At 32.5% G+C, this 19,184-nt stretch overlaps 1 protein-coding gene across 5 annotated transcripts; it reads right to left on the bottom strand.

The window, feature by feature from the left end:
* Window positions 1-1,534: 1,534 nt before the first annotated feature.
* Window positions 1,535-17,535, bottom strand: LOC111716120 (esterase E4). Of its 5 annotated transcripts, none has more exons than XM_023491538.1 (30): window positions 17,459-17,535; window positions 16,772-16,848; window positions 16,516-16,587; window positions 16,081-16,173; window positions 14,949-14,992; window positions 14,823-14,896; window positions 14,333-14,429; window positions 13,691-13,735; window positions 13,588-13,623; window positions 12,785-12,900; window positions 12,156-12,225; window positions 10,550-10,610; window positions 9,775-9,823; window positions 9,657-9,720; window positions 8,673-8,743; window positions 8,532-8,614; window positions 8,023-8,092; window positions 7,905-7,961; window positions 7,273-7,349; window positions 7,150-7,217; window positions 6,686-6,734; window positions 6,292-6,330; window positions 6,182-6,241; window positions 5,372-5,494; window positions 4,956-5,021; window positions 4,672-4,742; window positions 4,381-4,439; window positions 3,942-4,041; window positions 3,149-3,260; window positions 1,535-2,707 (listed from the first exon to the last, which is right to left on the bottom strand). In XM_023491538.1, the coding sequence occupies exons 1-30, from the start codon at window positions 17,531-17,533 to the stop codon at window positions 2,638-2,640; spliced, it is 2,148 nt and encodes a 715-aa protein (XP_023347306.1). In that variant the 5' UTR covers window positions 17,534-17,535; the 3' UTR covers window positions 1,535-2,637. The 5 variants fall into 5 exon arrangements, with proteins under 5 accessions (XP_023347306.1, XP_023347307.1, XP_023347309.1 ...); XM_023491539.1 differs by having other exon boundaries at window positions 4,956-5,018; XM_023491541.1 differs by having other exon boundaries at window positions 2,618-2,707; window positions 3,144-3,260.
* Window positions 17,536-19,184: the final 1,649 nt, after the last annotated feature.

Raw genomic sequence — 19,184 nt, 5'->3', positions numbered from 1 at the left:
ATCTAATCGTCTAGCTCTCGCAAAAGCAGGCAGTCCAGGAACAGTTGGAACAGAGTGGCGGACTGGATGCTTTGGAACTGCGGCGTTGAAACCTTAAGAAGATATAACAGCAGAATACTCGGCTGATAAATCCCTGAACTCTTCCGAGGTGGATAATAAAGAGCTTTGAATATACGTAATATTAGGGAAAACAAGAAACATGTGTCAAAAACCGTTTTCCTTTGTCTACAAGAGAGGAACAGAAAACACATGTATGATCAGCAAAAAAGAAGATATTACAACCATAGAATAAATTCACTGCTCTGTATCAAAATATTGTTGAAATTTAAATAAGTCTTTATTCCATTTTCATACGCTCTTCGGTATGAGACGTCTTTATCAATTTTCTCCTGATAGACGCAACAGATAGAAGTAAGATTAGTAGCGATCAAAAGCGCTTTTTTATCGCATTAAGCCTATACCCCCTTTCATTTTTCGCGAACACTCCCTTTCAGAAATGAAAAACTCCCCGTTTTCAATCGATTTTTACACTATGAACAAAACACTGTGCTCCAAATCGACCCAAAAGGTTGACCTTGTTTGACTTAAAAATTTTTTTCCACTTCTACATTAATAATGATTTAAGGGGTCAGAATCCGATTTTACATATCTGAACACACATAGGACCCCCCAAAATGGCCAAAAAATTTAAATTACCAAAATCATGTTAAAAATGTGTTGAATCCAAAAATTATACTTCGATATATATATAGTTTTTTGTATAAGTCTTTTATTAAATGACTAATATAAATATATATTCCGTAATCTGAATTTTTATTGTAGCAAAGCGAAAAATATGAAATTAATTACCAAATTTAACAAAATATACAGAAGGAAAATTAGTAATAGACCATCGCAAGTAGAAATGAAGTTAAACATAGATAAGGATAGAAGGAAGTATTTATAGAAGACCCTTGAACCACTGAGATATTGCTCATTTGTCAGTTTTAAAAATCTTGACGTTTGTGTGTTTGGGGGGATTCTGACAATTTTCACTAAAATGTCAGTTTTTCTCTTTCCCCAATTCCTTTATTCAACTGTTGTTGGATTTTTACGACCACTACGTTTTCAAATTTGGTGTCTCAACTTTCAAGACAGGATTTTAGATTCCAATTTCAAAATTTGTTTGTAAATGTTGTCAAGTAGTCATATCCTAATTGTTCAATTTTGCAGTTCTTATCTCCAAATATATGTACAGTGTACACGGACACTTCATAGTATAAAAAATTCGTTTTAAAAAAAATATTGAAAAAACATAAACCAAATTGAACCTTAAAATTTTTGTATTACGAGTTTCAGACGTTGTTAAAGTCTCGTCCTTAATATAAAGAATGTGAATAAAAGGTTACGTTTGTCTAGTAAAGGATAATTAAGTACAAGATCTCATTATCCTCGAAATTAGGAACAATATTTTTAATATTAACTAGGTAATAAAAACCAAGCTATACATATAATGTACATAAGCAAATTTCAGATTCCATACCTATCACAGAAAAAACAATTGCTTCTGTTATATTTCTTGATTAATATCAATTTTACATTCACAAATATAAACTGTACAATAGTTTTAACTCTGGTTTATGGCACATGACATCAGGACGTTCTTGGTTCTGTAACTCTAGCAGGATTATGGTAGATGAGGACATGTTTGGTTCAGGAGCCCTTGTTTGGTTAAGGAGCACTGGTTTATGGTATATGAGGTCATGGTTGTTCAGGAGTCCTGGTTTATGGTAGATGAGGACATGGTTGGTTCAGGAGTCCTGGTTTATGGTATATGAGGTCATGGTTGGTTCAGGAGCCCTTGTTTGGTTAAGGAGCACTGGTTTATGGTATATGAGGTCATGGTTGGTTTAGGAGTCCTGGTTTATGGTAGATGAGGACATGGTTGGTTCAGGAGTCCTGGTTTATGGTAGATGAGGTCATGGTTGGTTCAGGAGTCCTGGTTTATGGTAGATGAGGACATGGTTGGTTCAGGAGTCCTGGTTTATGGTAGATGAGGTCATGGTTAGTTCAGGAGTCCTGGTTTATGGTAGATGAGGACATGGTTGGTTCAGGAGTCCTGGTTTATGGTAGATGAGGACATGGTTGGTTCAGGAGTCCTGGTTTATGGTAGATGAGGACATTTTTGGTTCAGGAGCCCTTGTTTGGTTAAGGAGCACTGGTTTATGATAAATGAGGTCATGGTTAGTTCAGGAGTCCTGGTTTATGGTAGATGAGGACATGGTTGGTTCAGGAGTCCTGGTTTATGGTAGATGAGGACATGGTTGGTTCAGGAGCACTGGTTTAAGGCAGATGAGGACATATTTGAATCAGGAGCCCTGGTTTTTGGTAGATGAGGACATGTTTGAATCAGGAGCACTGGTTTAAGGCAGATGGTGCAGATGATGACATGTTTGAATAAGGAGCCCTGGTTTATTGTAGATGATGACATGTTTGAATAAGGAGCCCTGGTTTATCGTATTTAATGACATGTTTGAATAAGGAGCCCTGGTTTATTGTAGATGATGACATGTTTGAATAAGGAGCCCTGGATTATTGTAGATGAGAACATGTTTGAATCAGGAGCCTTGGTTTATTATAGATGAGGACATGTTTGAATCAGGAGCACTGGTTTAAGGCAGATGGTGCAGATGAGGACATGTTTGCCAACCAACCAGAATATCCGCGACTACAAACATCTTTAATCAGTTTAAAGTTAGAAAATTGAATGAATCGTGATTTTTATACATTGATACCAATGAACTGTGGAATAGGAAGACGATTGTAAGACTAAAGTTATGATTTTAACATAAAACACAGCAATTTCAGACAGACCCATTAAACTTATAAAGTTGATTTTCAAGCTGATGGTAAAAGAACATCATACGTTATGATGGTTCATTTAATGTCGTTTTCATGTTCCACAGTTGTTTATGAAGGCAGGAGCGTAAACAAGGGAGGGGGGTTGTGGGAGTTTCTTCCAAGCAGGCCCCCCCCCCCCTATAAATATTTTAAAACTGTGGTTGTATTAAACCTCCCCCTTCCCTCGCGTTGAAAAATTTCTGTATACGACCCTGCCTCTAGACAAAACCTTGATTGCAAGCTTATTTTGATAAGATACATACATCACCTTCCGTTCTCCATCTTCTGTTTGTTCCTACGAATCTGGAATACGAAGAAGAAGATGGCTCCCAGGGAAGCCAGGAATAGAAGGGATAAAACTATCGTAGCAACCATGAACCCTAAATTATTTTATCATAAAACTTTCTTTTACATTCATTGATTTTACAACGATTACTGAGTTTGTGAAATTTTAATTTAAATTAGCAAATAAGCTAAAATACGATACGTACGATAGTACAGTTGTCGTCGTATATATCAATACAACGAAGATGACTTTATGTTTTATTTTTGAAACAGCTTAGATACTCAATTAAGGAAACCAATGACAATTATCAGGTTCTTTTAATGTATATTTTAAAATTTTGGTTTTTTTTTAAAGCTTGTTAGATATTTGAAAAAATAGAAAGCTCGTCTTCATGGCATTGATATAAACGTCGACCACTGCAGACAAAATTGTAAAATAATGCTTTAAGACAATTACAAATGTTTAAATTAGTATTTCTTTCAATTTTGTTTAATCGGAAAAAAATGAGAATTTAATTCAAATTTCGATAGAACTTTTTCATTAAACGTAATATACGTACGTTGTACATTCATGCATTTCTAGTTTAAATCATCATTCAGGGTTACCCACAAAGTATGAGAATGTAAAGACGACTTGAAACTCGTAAAATTTTGCAAAGAAAGACACAAGTTTAAGAATCATGCATGGACGGAAGCAGACAGTATGAATTCCTTACAGTCGTCTCTGAAGTTTCATCCTTTGTGGATAACCCTGTAGAAAAACATAAATAATTTACCTTTAAACAAGAATATTCTAGCGGATAAAATCTCTACGTATCTAGCTTGAGCTAACCAGAAGGTGCATTCATACTTTTTATAATCATAAAACATTCCATCCTTAAACATACTCGTCCTGTTTTCTTAGAACAAAATTATACTTTGAGGGCAGGCATGCTTCTTTTTTAGAATTTAGATCCAGCATATAGATTATTTTTATTCTTAAAAAAAGTCATCTTTTAGTTGGATGAAAATAGAAGAAAACTTTGTGGACTTCAAAATACTTTGAAATATTATATAAAGACAGCATTCAAATACCAAATATTATATAAAGACAGCATTCAAATACCAAATATTATTAGAAAAGGTCCTTAAGTAGCAATATACATACTGTAGGTATTTGATAACTTTAATTTTCAAAATAAAAAATTTACAAGGTTATTTGAACAGGTTTGGTTCCTTTGTCAAGCTTATATTGTAATATCCAATTTGACCTTGCTTCTCTACTCTGCTCCAAACTAAAATAGGGTTTTTAAATCATGAATTTTAATTGACAGCGAGACCCGTAAACTGTGAAATATATAGACGACACTTATCAACTTATTTAATGAAATGGGTCTTAGCTTTACAGAACATGTGTTGAGTTTCAGGTTCATTGGACTATTTTAATGATTGCTTGATTCTTAAAGTCGTCTTCCTACTACACAGTGGTATCGGTCTCACTCAGGGATAATATAAAGCATGTTTTACCAATAGGGACAGCATCTAGTGCAGAGCTTGATGGTAGACCCTGGGCATAGTGATTAACAGGGGATGGAATCCTGAATATAATACAAGTTTAACAAGGTCAAAACATACAGCATGCATGGCAAGATCTTTATTTTCTATCAGTATTATAGGAGAAAGAAGTTTAAATTATATTTAAATTTCATTGCTATGATATTCATCTTACAAATACATGATTAGATTTTTTAACACTTAGGTTTAGCATTGAAAACATTTTATATGATTCTTCAAAGGTTCTCATTTCTCACCCTGATTTAGCAAATTCGTCCCAGATATTGGTCATATTCTTGGAAACCAGCCTTTCATCATACCTACTAAAATATTAAACAATTAGCCGCTACAGGATTCAGATATTTAAGAGGAACAAAATCGGGAACGAACGGAACGATAAAAAATTAGGAACACGTACAACCCTAAGGGCTCGGCGTTGTTCCTGGAGAGCGATCGTTCTTTAGCAGGAACGAACATTTATCTATGGAACGAGCAGAACGGATCGAAAAATTTCAGAAAAGTGGGAACGCGCCCAGTCCTACTGTTATAGAACAAATCCCATCGCAAAGTTTGAAATATCAACGAAAATTACTCCAGACTTTTCAACATTCTGACCTTAGATCCAGACTTTTCAACATTCTGATCTTAGATCCAGACTTTTCAACATTCTGACCTTAGATCTGATTCCGTATTCAAGGTGGGGGTATTAGTCCTCATATTCTCGGCCTGCATGGTCCAGAGGTAATGAAGATCTGTACCACGTGGTATTGGAGTCTCAGGGGCTTCAGAATACATCCTAAACAAATATATTTACCACCGTTTGACCAAAATTACTGACCTATCACTCCCCAACAGAGGGAAGTTGGGAACAATTAAGTAAAATAACGACCTGATATGCGAAGATTTTGTAAATAATTTGTGTAAAACTTTTCCTGAATTCCTTTAACTTCCCTGTAAATAATTATTTTAGAAACGTTAACTAAAATATACAGTGAGAACCAGAAAACTATGGAGAAGCAGGACGACTTTTAAGCTCAAATAATGATTTTAAATGATTCAAGAATTAGAAAACAGCAATTTTGCAGTTTGCACAGACCACTTCACTTAATAAGTTATTTATACCTATTTGCAATTTTACAACATAAAAAACACTTCAACATTGCTTTTAATGTCGCCTTTCTTGCTCAGTTTTCTGGTTTTCAGGTTGTAATACCTGTATATTGAGGATTCAAGTATCCTTGATATTTTCAATATATATAGATTAGAATATGTACCAAGTACCTGTACATTGAGGATTTAAGTATCCTTGATATTTTTAATATATATAGATTAGGATAGTACCAAGTACCTGTACATTGAAGATTCAAGTATCCTTGATATTTTCAATATATATAGATTAGGATATGTACCAGGTACCTGTACATTGAGGATTCAAGTATCCTTGATATTTACAATGATAAAGATTAGGATATATACCAAGTACCTGTACATTGAGGAGGAATATCCTTGATTACCACTCATACTCACAGTATCAGAAGAATAACTAAAATTTTAATTATTTATTAAAAGGATTTAAAAGTATAAAATTATTACCTGAAGACGTAAGCGTGTATACTACCAGAACCCTTCTTTCTGAGATACATTTTACGTTTGATAAAATTGAGATTTTCTTCTAATTGCATTTTACGCTTTTTGATTTGAAAAATCATGAATAAAGGAATTTTTAATGTAAATTCAATATCAAGTGACCCTTATTAAGTTACACGACCGCTTTACTTTTAAAAGTTTAGTTTGTTCAAGACTACTGACTGAATGAGATATTCATGCCTTTCTCTTCAGTAAATTAATGTTTTCACTTATAATTTGTTCTTCAAAGGACACTTGAAGATTTTGCTGCAGAATTATACAATTGAGAATTTTCATGATATTAAATTTACAAGGTGCGTTCTCTTAATAAATAATGTTGTTTCTACATAAAGATGTTTTCCTATGAAAATCTATAGTTTCTCGCACACAAGAATTTATCAGAAAATCGCCTAGAATAAAAATATATTAAAATGTTTTTTCTATATGATATGAATTAAGGTTCTTTTGGTGTTTATTGTTTATATACACAGTTTCTAGTTTGTATCCCTATATTTCTAATCTAAGTATGTAAAGCATGGATCTGCGGAATAAACATATTACATATGTCAAGATGCATGTCTGTATGTTTATGTTTTATCTGTAGCCAATCAAAGTAGAGAGAAGGAACATAAATAAAAGATGTAACATTTAGCTCTTTTAGTTAACACAAGATAGCTGGCATATCTCTGTGAGTGAGATCCCCGGTTCGCTGCAGGAAGTTGTTTTCTGCCGAATGATGATTGACGATTTATAGATTCCACGGGCAAAGCCGGGTACATTGGCTAATTGATAATAATTCTACATTCCACAATTATGAAATATTACCTATCATGTTTGCAATAATTCCAATAGTTTCAGTCGTTTGTCCGTCCACCAGTTCGTTGAAGTATTGCCTTAAAATGTTTTGTCAAAATAAACTTTTTCTTAAAAATATTGATTAGAGAATACCTAAAGATGACTTCAACAAATTCTTTTTGCATTCCTCTTCTTCTCCCGACAAGCTTTCTCATCAGCTCAGGCAGAAACTGAAGAAAAAATATCTTCAAATCAAATTAATTCAGTTTTTGCCATAAATTTAAATATTCTAGTCCTCATATCTTTGCAACCTAATTTTGTAAACCTGTGAATTGTAAACTTAGATCCAACAAAATTTACAGTTTGACATAGCAAAGGTTGTTGCAAAGATATAGGGATTACAAAATCAGAGTTTTTGTCTCAAACTCAGTTATTTGTTTTTTTTTAAGTTATAACTTGGGGGTTTCCTACACTTTTCGGATCCATTTGAATCCGTTTATGTTTTACGGAACCTTTCCTGCCAAAAAAAAACATTAAAAGTTTTAGAAATTATTGGAACCTTGCTCAACCGAACTAAGTTTAAATCTACCCCTAAACTAGCTAAACAGTAGATTTCGATAAGTTTTTGGTATGTCGAACTTTCTTCTTTAGCTTATAGAGGTAGTTTGCTCGTAGTTTGGTTAGGCCAGATTCCATCTTTTATTTTCAAAAGTCTTTATTAGTTTTTAACTAGACATTTCCGTCCCGGATCCGGGAGAGATTTGAAACTTTAAACACGTACTCACCTTCGTTCGGATGGTTTCTTTGCTGCTGATATCCCCCTGCTTATCAGAAACATATTTCTAAAATATATATATATATATTGTTAGTTTATGAAAAATTCACAGGTTTTTTATTTCTTACTTTAGCAATTGTATATCCTTCATGAAGCGTTGTCCCGATAAGAATAGCTGAAGGACCATGGGTACCTCGACTGAAAATATAAATTTATTAGGAAATGAGTCTTTGCCATAAACTTAAATGATGTTCTAATTCCTAAATCTTTGAAACAGGATGGTGTAGACCAAACTTAGATTTTTTTATCAACAGAATTCCAAGTTTGAAATATCTCTGGTCTACGACATTGGGTTGCAAAGATATAGGGTTTTTGACAAAGACTCAATTTCTTTACAAGGATTATTTGTTCACCTATTTTAAAAAAAATACAAAATATCTCAATTTTTAGAATTAGAAACAAAAAAAAACATGTTTTTGAATGGTCATTTTGAAGATAATTATTGATCAATCTGGCCCTCAGGACCATCTTTAAACAATAATCTAACCTTTGTTGTGTTAAAAATTCCCAAAACTGGGAGTATTTTGTGTATTTTAAAAACGGGAACAATCTTTTTTTTAAATTGTGTATAAGAAACCTGGGAGTAAAAACAAGCGGAGAAGACCTCAAGGTTTCATCAACAAGAGGGATAAAAACAGTTCTTGTGTGCAGCATTTCTTTCTAATCAATAAGAAGATAATCTGTTATTAATCAATCAATCAATGAATAAATTAATTACCTCTATTTCAGTCTGAGCTCGAACAATATCTTGAACACTTTTGTCTTTCAAACATTTTAGTGTTGAACATCCTGATATTGATTAATTAATGATAACATCAATGACAATGATGAAAATGAAAATAGTCTGAAGAAATATTTGATTTCACAATGATGTCAGTTAAATGAGCAAAATTTCCCAAATCAAAACTTTCGATAACTTTTTATTCGGCTAAAAAATAAATAGTAGATCTGATTTCGCTCAATTATGAAATAGTTAGATAAATTAATTAATTGATTTATTGATTGCTTTGAAACAACCCTCAAAGGGAGTGTCTGGCTAGACACAAAAGTTGAGCTGAGAATGCAGTTAAATTTTTTAGAATTCAATTGAGACCTATCAGACATTTTTACGGTGCATATTTTTCAGCAAGAGTTCAAATTCAATCTTTAAAATCCTCATAGATTATTCATTTTGGAGAGGTAACATTTAGAATAGGTTTTTAAAAAACTATTTAATGACGACCACGAAAAATATAACAAAAATTCTACAGTAAACTAATTAGTTGTTTAGGAACAGGTTAAGAAAATAAAAATTAACTCTTTTCATCTGAATAATTAAATAAGTAATTTTATTCAATAATTGGTTTCTGTAATGTCTCATTGTTCACAAATATTTTCTGTAGACTTCCGGGAATTTTTATTAAATGATGAATTTGATGAATTTGAATAAATCTACAAACTAAATCGTAAAGACTAAAAAATTAATATAATGATGAAAAGTAATAATTGATTTATTGACAAATTTCCAATGAATAATTAAAAATAAGATTCCCATCATCCCTCCAAAATGAGAATTTTAAAGAATACATTTAATTCGCTCTTGCTGAGCAAATATGCACCGTAAAAATGTCTGATAGGCCTCAAATTAATTCTAAAAAATTTCTTTACAAAACTGCATTCTCAGCTGAACTGCCTTGTCTAGCCAGACACTCCCTTTAATTACCTGTAAGAGAAAGCATCTTTTTATAAATGTTGTAAGGCTGGATAACTTCATCCTCATCGTCGCTCTAGAAAAATTATATTTTTAAACAAGTTTTGATATTTATGAAGACTTTGTTTACCTTTACTTCATCAACTGTACTACCATAGGTGATCGGTTTCTCTCCATATCTAAATATGTTATTCAAGTAAATATTAGTCACCATATAATTCTATACTTTTTCTTTATGATCGAGCTTAAAGATTTTGTAAATGTATTTTAATCGACTTTAGTTATTAGAACAATTAAAAAATATATCATAAATATAAAACAACGTAAAAAATATTTCAGAATTTTTTTTAACCCCCCCCCCCCCTTTTACTTAAGAGCGCCTACTATTTTTAGGTTCCATTTGACTGTGCAAAGTGCATAAAGCTCTAGCTGCAAAATGTTGTTTATGTTTATGCATGTAGGCTACCTACACGTACAACGGAACAAACTGTAACACACACATGAGAGATGTAACTTCTTTATTACAAATGTTACATTTGCTCTCTGTTTCACTAAAGATAGGCGGCATATCCCAAAGATAACCAACCAGTTAATGGAGATTTTTCAAATGCCACGGGCTACGCGGGTCACTTGAGCTACAGTTCGTGTCCTGCATGGGGAGGGACCGGCGCAATCCCCCCTGAAAAATTTTATAGAAACCCTCTCTTGACCCCAAATGAGGGTTCAGCTCTTTATTATGATTTTGAGAGTAGATTTAGTGAAACTCTAAACAACAGAATATAAAATGGTTGCAGCATTCTACGGTAACCTGATTTTAGCAATATTTTTTTTTATATTTATAAAACAATAATCACAGAATAGCGCGAGCCCTGCTATTTTGTAGGTATTTATTTATATATATAAACCTTGATATAGAGCCCGGACAGAAGCATGATCCACTCTGTAGGATAATCTGGTGGAATAAACCTAAACAGGGGGGTTTAAACAAACATAGAGAAGTTTGAAAACTTTTCCATATTTCCAGTGTGCGTTTATTATTAACGTCCAATTGTTATAATTTTTCATAAAATTTTTATTGTTCCACGGACTCATGTTTATTATTGCAACTCTTAAATAGAGAAACGAATTTGAGATTTTCCATCTTGAAATGGAACAATTTTCTTGCTCAAACATTTTTTAGACAAAGAAAAGTAATTTGGCCTTTTTAAGAAAATGGAGAAAGAGTTACGATGGACAAACCCGATACTTAAACAGAATAGAATCCAAATAATACTGTCAATAGTGTTTGTACCACGTAGAATTTTTTTCTTGAAAACAATTTTAATTAGACAAATGCACACTGTAAGACACTCATATCCAAGGTTATAATGGAAGGAAAGTTATTTCAGAGGTGTACGGATCTTGTATACTTTAGTGTACTGTCTCTGGGCGGTAATGTAAACACAAGACGGATGTCGAAGCCTGACATGGGATCCATCTTTCATATAAAAAAATCAATGAAATATTCTGGTCAATTGAAACTATTATGATAATTATCAAAATTATCAAAACTGTTTACAAATTCCGCCCAGAGAGAACTGGTTTTAATATGTACGCAGAGTTTACACAAGTGCAATTAAATTTCCTAGCATTATAACCTTGCTCTTATCGGGGTTCGATATTAGGAAGTTGGGCAAGATTCTTATATATTAAATAAAAACAAAACTGTTTAATGTCTTATAGTCGATTTTCAAGTTGTCCCTTAATTTCCTTATTTTTTTCCTTCAGCTACAAAGTGTCACCCACAAAAGATGAGATTTAACAGACAGCTCTGTACGACATTTATTCAGCTTCACGGACAGCTCTGTACGACATTTATTCAGCTTCACAGACAGCTGTTGTACGACATTTATTCAGCTTCACAGACAGCTGTTGTACGACATTTATTCAGCTTCACAGACAGCTGTTGTACGACATTTATTCAGCTTCACAGACAGCTGTTGTACGACATTTATTCAGCTTCATAGACAGCTGTACGACATTTATTCAGCTTCACAGACAGCTCTGTACGACATTTATTCAGCTTTGTTTGATACAACATGGTTCGTTAAACAATTATACACTTTTTTATTTCTCAGCCAAATCATTTTCTATACCGTTGAAAGATATTTATGACAGAAAAACAAATTCTACCTTTTTATCATTATCTCAAGAGTTTCAGGTCGTCATTATAGTCTCGTCCTTTAGGTCGTCATTATAGTCTCGTCCTTTAGGTCGTCATTATAGTCTCGTCCTTTAGGTCGTCATTATAGTCTCGTCCTTTAGGTCTTCATTATAGTCTAGTCCTTTATATGTAAACCTGGACCGAATTTAATAAACTTGAACCCAGTCGCTGATCTAACAACCTACTGCCGGTCCAAAACTTGAATCACCGATTCAAAGTTAAAGATTCATGTCGATTTGAGTTCGTAATCAGGATTTGAAACGGCAGTATAGGTAGTTCAACGACCTTTCCGATTTCTTTATATTTACTTGAAGATGAAGCCTGCAGGGAGAGTAGATGAGCTATCACAGCTCCTTGTCCATGTCCTGCCAAGGTTACCTAAAATATTAATTAAAATATTGTGGTCGGCCTTTATATCATTACAATGAAGACGACTTTCTATTTCAGTTTTATTTCTAACAAGCTTTCATTCACCATGGACAAACAAAGAGAGGATGTTCAACATAGGGGAACATATTAATAAAAAAATTATAAATTGAAAACAGATTTTCTTTTTGTCCCCTGATATAAAGTTTTAATGTAAAAATATTTAAAAGATTTAATCGTTTAAAAATTTAGGCTCCAGCATTGTATTTTATAGACTCACGTAAATAAAAATTAAATTTATTCAAAGCATTGGGCTCTTATATTAATAATATTTGTAAATAACTAAAACGGGCATTGTAAACTTTTCAAAAATATTTTCGAAACTTTTTTGTCTTCTTTTAATAGTTTCCTGTTTTCATCAAGTCCAAAAATAACCAACAAGAACGAAGCCTTAAAAGATTCAAGTTTTCATTAAATTCTCTTTCTCAGTAATGTTCTCCTGTACAGGGGTGTACATGAAGGGTTGAGCGCCCGTAGCCCCCCTCCTGGTTACGCCTCTGCTCCTATGTACCTGTCTCGGGTTCCCCCCAAAGTCTGATATGGCCTGCTGAACCCACCGTAAGGCCAGGATTACATCTGATATACCATAATTTCCAGGAACACTGTCATAACCATCACTTAGAAATCCTGACCAGATATATACGGTTAAAGGGATTATATACGTTATTCAATTGACGTATTAACGACTAACAAAGGCCTGGGTGCCCTTTAAACTTTTATCTATATACGTACCTATACATAAATCCGAAAATATAAATTAAGTTATCAATTATCGCTATAATTACCTTGGTTATAATCAACGGATTTAATAAATTGATAAATTACGATCACGATTTTAAAGAATATGACTGGAAGATTAAAAAGAAAATGTTTTTAACAGAAAAGCTCAGATAAGGATTTTGCTGTGTGTTTTTTACTTTACAACTTTGAGCAGGTACACATCACAATGATGGAATGTCGTCTTTCAAATTATAACTTTTAAATTGGAACGCGTAAAGTTTTTTTTTAAATGCATGCATTAAATGGTCAAAAATTCCTTTCAGAAGGTAGAAAATAGATCAAGTGAAGTGAAGAGTGAGTAATAAAAATAATGTTGTTCTTTATTTTTACAACAATTAAAAGTAATACTCAATTATAAATTTCCAAAAAATGTTTTTGGTTTAAAAATAAAAATATTCAATTTTATATAAAATTAGCTTTACTTAACATCATACTATTTAAGAACGCAATTTTTTTCTTCTTTTTTGTAGAAGCTTATAAGTCGTATGTAAAAGATTAAATGTTGATTTGTCAAAAAAATGTAAATAGTCTTACCAAGTGCTCCAACTCTGTATTCAACAGTTACAATTACTAAAAAGGTTTAAATTGATTCTTTTTTAGATTAGATTTTAATTTTGTTTTTTGAATATTGTTATACCTAGGTTTTCTCTCATAAGCTTATTGGCACCAAAAGACCCGGCCCCTGAATATAAAAAGTGTAAAATTGAAAAAATATTTGTTAATAAATAAAAAAACATTTCATAAATCTTTGAATTATCTCTGAGCTAGATTTGTTTTCTTTTTCATTCAACCTTTGTACAAACTATGTAGAAATTCTGATAGATCAAATAGTTGGCACACAAAATATCACTTGGTTCAACAAATATATATGGAATTTAAAAAATTGAAGTTTTTGCGAGTACTCAAGTCTTTTCTGATTAAATGAGACGACATTTAACAATACTAGGCTTTTAGGGCGGTTCAGGACCCCTTTCCTGTAAATAATTTTAACTTTTAACTGTTGCTCGGAAGTCGGCCATTTTAGATCATTTTCAAACATTGGCGGATTTTCTTTTCGAATTGGCGCATTAAAAAAATCAAACGATTTTCCCGGATTCCCCCCCCCCCCCCATTTTGACGTTCCATAAACCTTCCCGGGGGTCAACAAAATTTGTTGGCCCGATCGGTTCAGCCGTTTTGACGTTTATCGGTTACAAACAAACAAACAAACACCAAGACAAGCCAAATTTATATATAGATTGATGCAACGCCTTAATGTACATTGAAGAGTTAAACTGACCGTCTGAAGTGAAGCCAGGTAGAAAGACAATGACCGGCCTGAGAGGAAGAACAACAGGTTGAGCTCGTGAACTCATACTGCTCACACCACCAACAGGCTGAAATATGGAAGTTACAATTTTTATAACTTTTGTTAAGCAACCAAGTAGAAGTGTTAAATCAACTGATTATTGTTTCTGTTAATTTACTATAAAAATTAATGTTTTAATATTAAATAATTCTGTTGGTAAGTGACCCTCGAAAATCGAGTTAAGCATGTCCGATTTACAAAGGTGTCATACAAACCTCGTCTTGGTTTTCTTTCTAAAATGTCATTATTTTCACTTTTCTCTCTTATAAAAGAGACTTGCGGATTTCTAAAGGGTCACTTCTTGAAATTACATCTTTGTCAATTTTATTCCCACATAAACCAAACCTTCCTGGAGCCAATTGTTTAAAATATAAATTATAGATTTAGGTGTATATTGTACAAATTATACCCTGATATATACCTGATCGAAAGTGTTTCTGGCTTTGTTCAAATTCTTTGTGAAAACATTCAAAAATAGACAATCCTCTGTCACGCCTATGAACAATGAATTAGTTTATTTTTAAAGTTTTGAAATTTCCAGAATTACCTATATTCTGAGAGCTACCAGGGCGCGGGCAGGGAGGTCTTGGCCTTAAAAAAAATAAACATTGAGAAAATTTTTACTTTAAATAGGTGTTTTTTTTCTAACGTAAAAACAGGTGGGGCAAGATTACCATCGTAGACTTTTAATATTACAAACCATGAATTCTTGTATAAGGAAATATCAAAGGTTTACGCTGTCAATTTGCAAAGATTTGAGGATTACAAAATTAGAGTATACATATATTATTGCGCTTAGTTCAAATTGAAATGAAGTTCAGAGGTGTAAACTTTTGTTTAGTTAAAGATAGTGAAAGCTTTTAAAATTCAAGAACTTGTAAAATGGATAAAAATTACAATTCCTTCTTGATCCAGATTACAGATATACCATGCTACATGTTCCAGATATACCATGTTCCATGTTCCAGATATACCTTGTTCCATGTTCCAGATATACCTTGTTACATGTTCCAGATATACCATGGTCAATGTTCCAGATATACCTAGTTACATGTTCCAGATATACCATGTTCCATGTTCCAGATATACCTTGTTCCATGTTCCAGATATACCTTGTTTCGGTTCACCGACATAGGGTCATACGACCCAGGGTCAAACAACATAGGGTCAAACGACAAACGGTCAAAAACACGACAAAGAGTAAAACGACAAAGGATCAAAATGGGAAAAAATATTTTATGTTTTATATCAGGGTTAGGTTGGGTTAAGACAATTTCTAGGCCGAGCGCTGTGGATAAGACAGGCTAGGGGGCTAAGCGCTGCGACTAGTAGTTCAAATAAACATAAAACATAACATAAAAATATATATTAATTCAGGTTTAGCTTGGGTTAAGACAATTTCTGGGCTGAGCGCAGCGGCGAGAACACGGCTAAGGGGCCGAGCACTGCGGCTACCAGTTCTAATGAGCATAAAAATAGTTTGAAAGTAAACCAAAAATTGTCCAAATGAAATTTTGCCCGTTCGTCGATGTTTTTAACCCTAAGTTGTTGTCGCGTATTTTACCGTTTGTCGTTTGACCCTAGATCGTTTGACGCTATGTCCGTGAATCCTTGTTTCATGTTCCAGATATACCTTGTTCCATGTTCCAAATATACCTTGTTCTATGTTCCAAATATACCTTGTTGCATCTAGTTCCCTGTTCCAGGTTAGAATGGGTTCAGCATCTTTCCATCTACGCTCTCCTACTGGTGGGGTTCCATATGGAATTCCCCTGAAAAAATATATTTACATCAATTAATATATCATCGCATTTATCTATAGTGGCATAAATCTTAGTAATTTTCTTGTTCTTCTTTGCTTCAGAAATACATATTGCTTGGATCGCAAAGGCTTGGATAAGGATCAAGAATACCGTTGCATAAATGAACCTTTGTATAAAGCATGCGGTTATTAAAAAAGCACGCCGCGCTGTGAGCGTGCTCAGTGTAAACTCCGGCTCTGTCAAGTACCAGGTCGTCTTTTAAGAAGCTAAAGCAAGCTGTACAGTACACATCCGCCCCTCTAGGTAGATTATAGTGTGCTTCAAGTTGAGTAAAATATTTAATGAAAAAACCTGAACATGTAGAAAAAATCCTGGTTAGCGGAACCACTGGTCAGGGTTGGGTTTGGATCTTCATAATCAATCCTGAAAATTAAGAGAATCCTTTCAAAAATAGCAAATAATCCCTTCAATATACTGAAAATTACTACAAAAACTTATCTTTAATAATTCATTCATTAAACTATTGAACAAAGTCAAACTAAAATTTTAATTTAAAATAAAAAAACTTAAAAAATTAAATTATTAAATTAAAAAGAACTATACTTACGTTCCAATGATTGTCCCGGACCTAGTAAAGTGAGTATGGGTTGCTAGAGAGTTCTGACCAATCACATTGCGACCTCCCTAAACAAACACAATCAAAACATTAACCAATCTTCTTTTTTAACATTGGAAGAAAATAATAGTTTAATTATATTAATATATTACTATATTAATATATATTATATTATATTAACATAATTGTCCAAATAACGTACTTCAACAAAGCAAGATTTATTTCGTTATTAAAGAGCAATAAAAAAGATTCCTGAAAGAAATGATTTTAAGTGACCAGCATTTTTAAAGCGGTTGTTCTATTTATAATCTTAATCTTTAAACCTTATCATGGATGACGGAGTTATCCTAGTTTATTCGCTGATTTCTTGTTATTGTTGATAAATTTTATTGCATGCTGTTTCGGAATTCGCAACAATAGATATTGTCAATTGATATTTATATAATGTGTATACCTTAGTTTCCAGCTAAAGTTTGCACAACATTTTTAGCAAGAAAAAAAGGGATTTCTCTGCCGTTGATAATCAGACAAAGGTCTAAAGGCACCGCTGTGAATAGGACATGCCACTAGATAAATTGAAGGGAACTTAAAGGGAGTGTTCACTAAAAATGATGATATTGTCTACAGTTCCTTTAAATACTCTGTTCTGATAGAATTTTGTATAGTTCTAGTGTCTACCTGATCATCTCCCTGTGGATGAACCCCTCTCTCCTGGACCAGAAAACAAAACAAACAAATAAAATAAATTCGCATTTTTTCCTAAAATAATAATTCTCTTATATTATGCCAAATTGAAACTCTGAGAGGAGATTTTTAAATAGATCATTCATTAGTTGTTTGAGGAGATTCAAAAAATCCTCCAAAAATGGTTAAAAACGATCACCAATACACAATAAATATGGTAGAACTGTTCAAAATATTTTTAAGTTGTATAAGTGGACGGTACTTAAAGTAATCGCTTAAAATCAGTTGGAGTTTATTATTTTTAGATTTTTGTTTCATTTAAACGTTTTAGATTTTAAGAATTATTAAATTATTATTTTATCATTTGAACATGCAGATGTATTTTAACTAATCAGTCATTCCTCATATGACTGATTTGTTTAAAACTGGTCAGTTTATTTGTTAACCCTTAAATAAATAGTACCGTGCACGCATCCTGATATTATATATAAATATATAAAATATAGTGATGTAAATAATTTACTTCCCTACACCTCTACCAGAATTAATCTGAAGAAATTGAGCCTTTTGCAAGCAAACACACCACAGGATTACATTTTTCGGGATCTTTTTTATTTTTTCAGATAGACTAAAAGTATGAAAATCTAAATAAATATTTAAATATAAATTTTATAAAGAATAATCATCACTGAATCAGAACTTATTGGAGTTTAACTAACTAGATCTTTGTATGTTCTGGTCGTGTGGGGGAGGGAGATGCACGCTAAACTAACTAGAACAACTTAAGAAAGTCTTTAAAGGAAAAGTAACTCGGAGGATGGGGGGGGGGTGTTATTAAATTAGACTTATAAGAACGTTCTAACCTTTTTTCTCTTAATGTAGGGATGGATAATATATGAAGATTACATTGTAAGGATGGATATATGTAGAATTATATCAAATTGTACGTAGAGATGGAAAATATATGTATAATGTATTGAAGGTATGGATAATCTATGTAGATTGTATTTTAGGGATGGATAATATATGTAGAATATATTGTAGGGATGGATAATATATGTAATTATATTGAAGGGATGGATAATATATGTAGATTATATTGTAGGGATGGATAATATATGTAGATTATATTGAAGGGATGGATAATATATGTAGATTATATTGTAGGGATGGATAATAGATGTAGATTATATTGTAGGGATGGATAATATATGTAGATTATATTGAAGGGATGGATAATATATGTAGATTATATTGTAGGGATGGATAATAGATGTAGATTATATTGTAGGGATGGATAATATATGTAGATTATATTGTAGGGATGGATAATATATGTAGATTATATTGTAGGGATGGATAATCTATGTAGATTGTATTGTAAGGATGGATAATATATGTAGAATATATTGTAGGGATGGATAACATATGTAGATTATATTGTAGGGATGGATAACATATGTAGATTATATTGTAGGGATGGATAATATATGTAATTATATTGTAGGGATGGATAATGTATGTAGATTATATTGTAGGGATGGATAATATATGTAGATTATATTGTAGGGATGGATAATATATGAAGATTATATTGTAGGGATGGATAATCTATGTAGATTGTATTGTAGGGATGGATAATATATGTAGAATATATTGTAGAGATGGATAATCTATGTAGATTATATTGTAGGGATGGATAATATATGTAGATTATATT

This window comes from Eurytemora carolleeae, unplaced genomic scaffold, assembly GCF_000591075.1.
Source record: "Eurytemora carolleeae unplaced genomic scaffold, Eaff_2.0 scaffold1965, whole genome shotgun sequence".
In the NCBI taxonomy this organism is placed as follows: Eukaryota; Metazoa; Arthropoda; class Copepoda; order Calanoida; family Temoridae; genus Eurytemora; species Eurytemora carolleeae.
This window is presented reverse-complemented; position numbering and strand designations above follow the sequence as displayed.

Coding starts and splice junctions, on each gene's coding strand:
- LOC111716120 (XM_023491538.1), bottom strand. CDS start 17,533: ATGCGAATTTATTTTATTTGTTTGTTTTGTTTTCTGGTCCAGGAGAGA. Junction 14,897..14,948: donor TGGTAGCTCTCAGAATATAG/GTAATTCTGGAA, acceptor CATTGTTCATAG/GCGTGACAGAGGATTGTCTA. Junction 9,721..9,774: donor GTACAGTTGATGAAGTAAAG/GTAAACAAAGTC, acceptor TAATTTTTCTAG/AGCGACGATGAGGATGAAGT.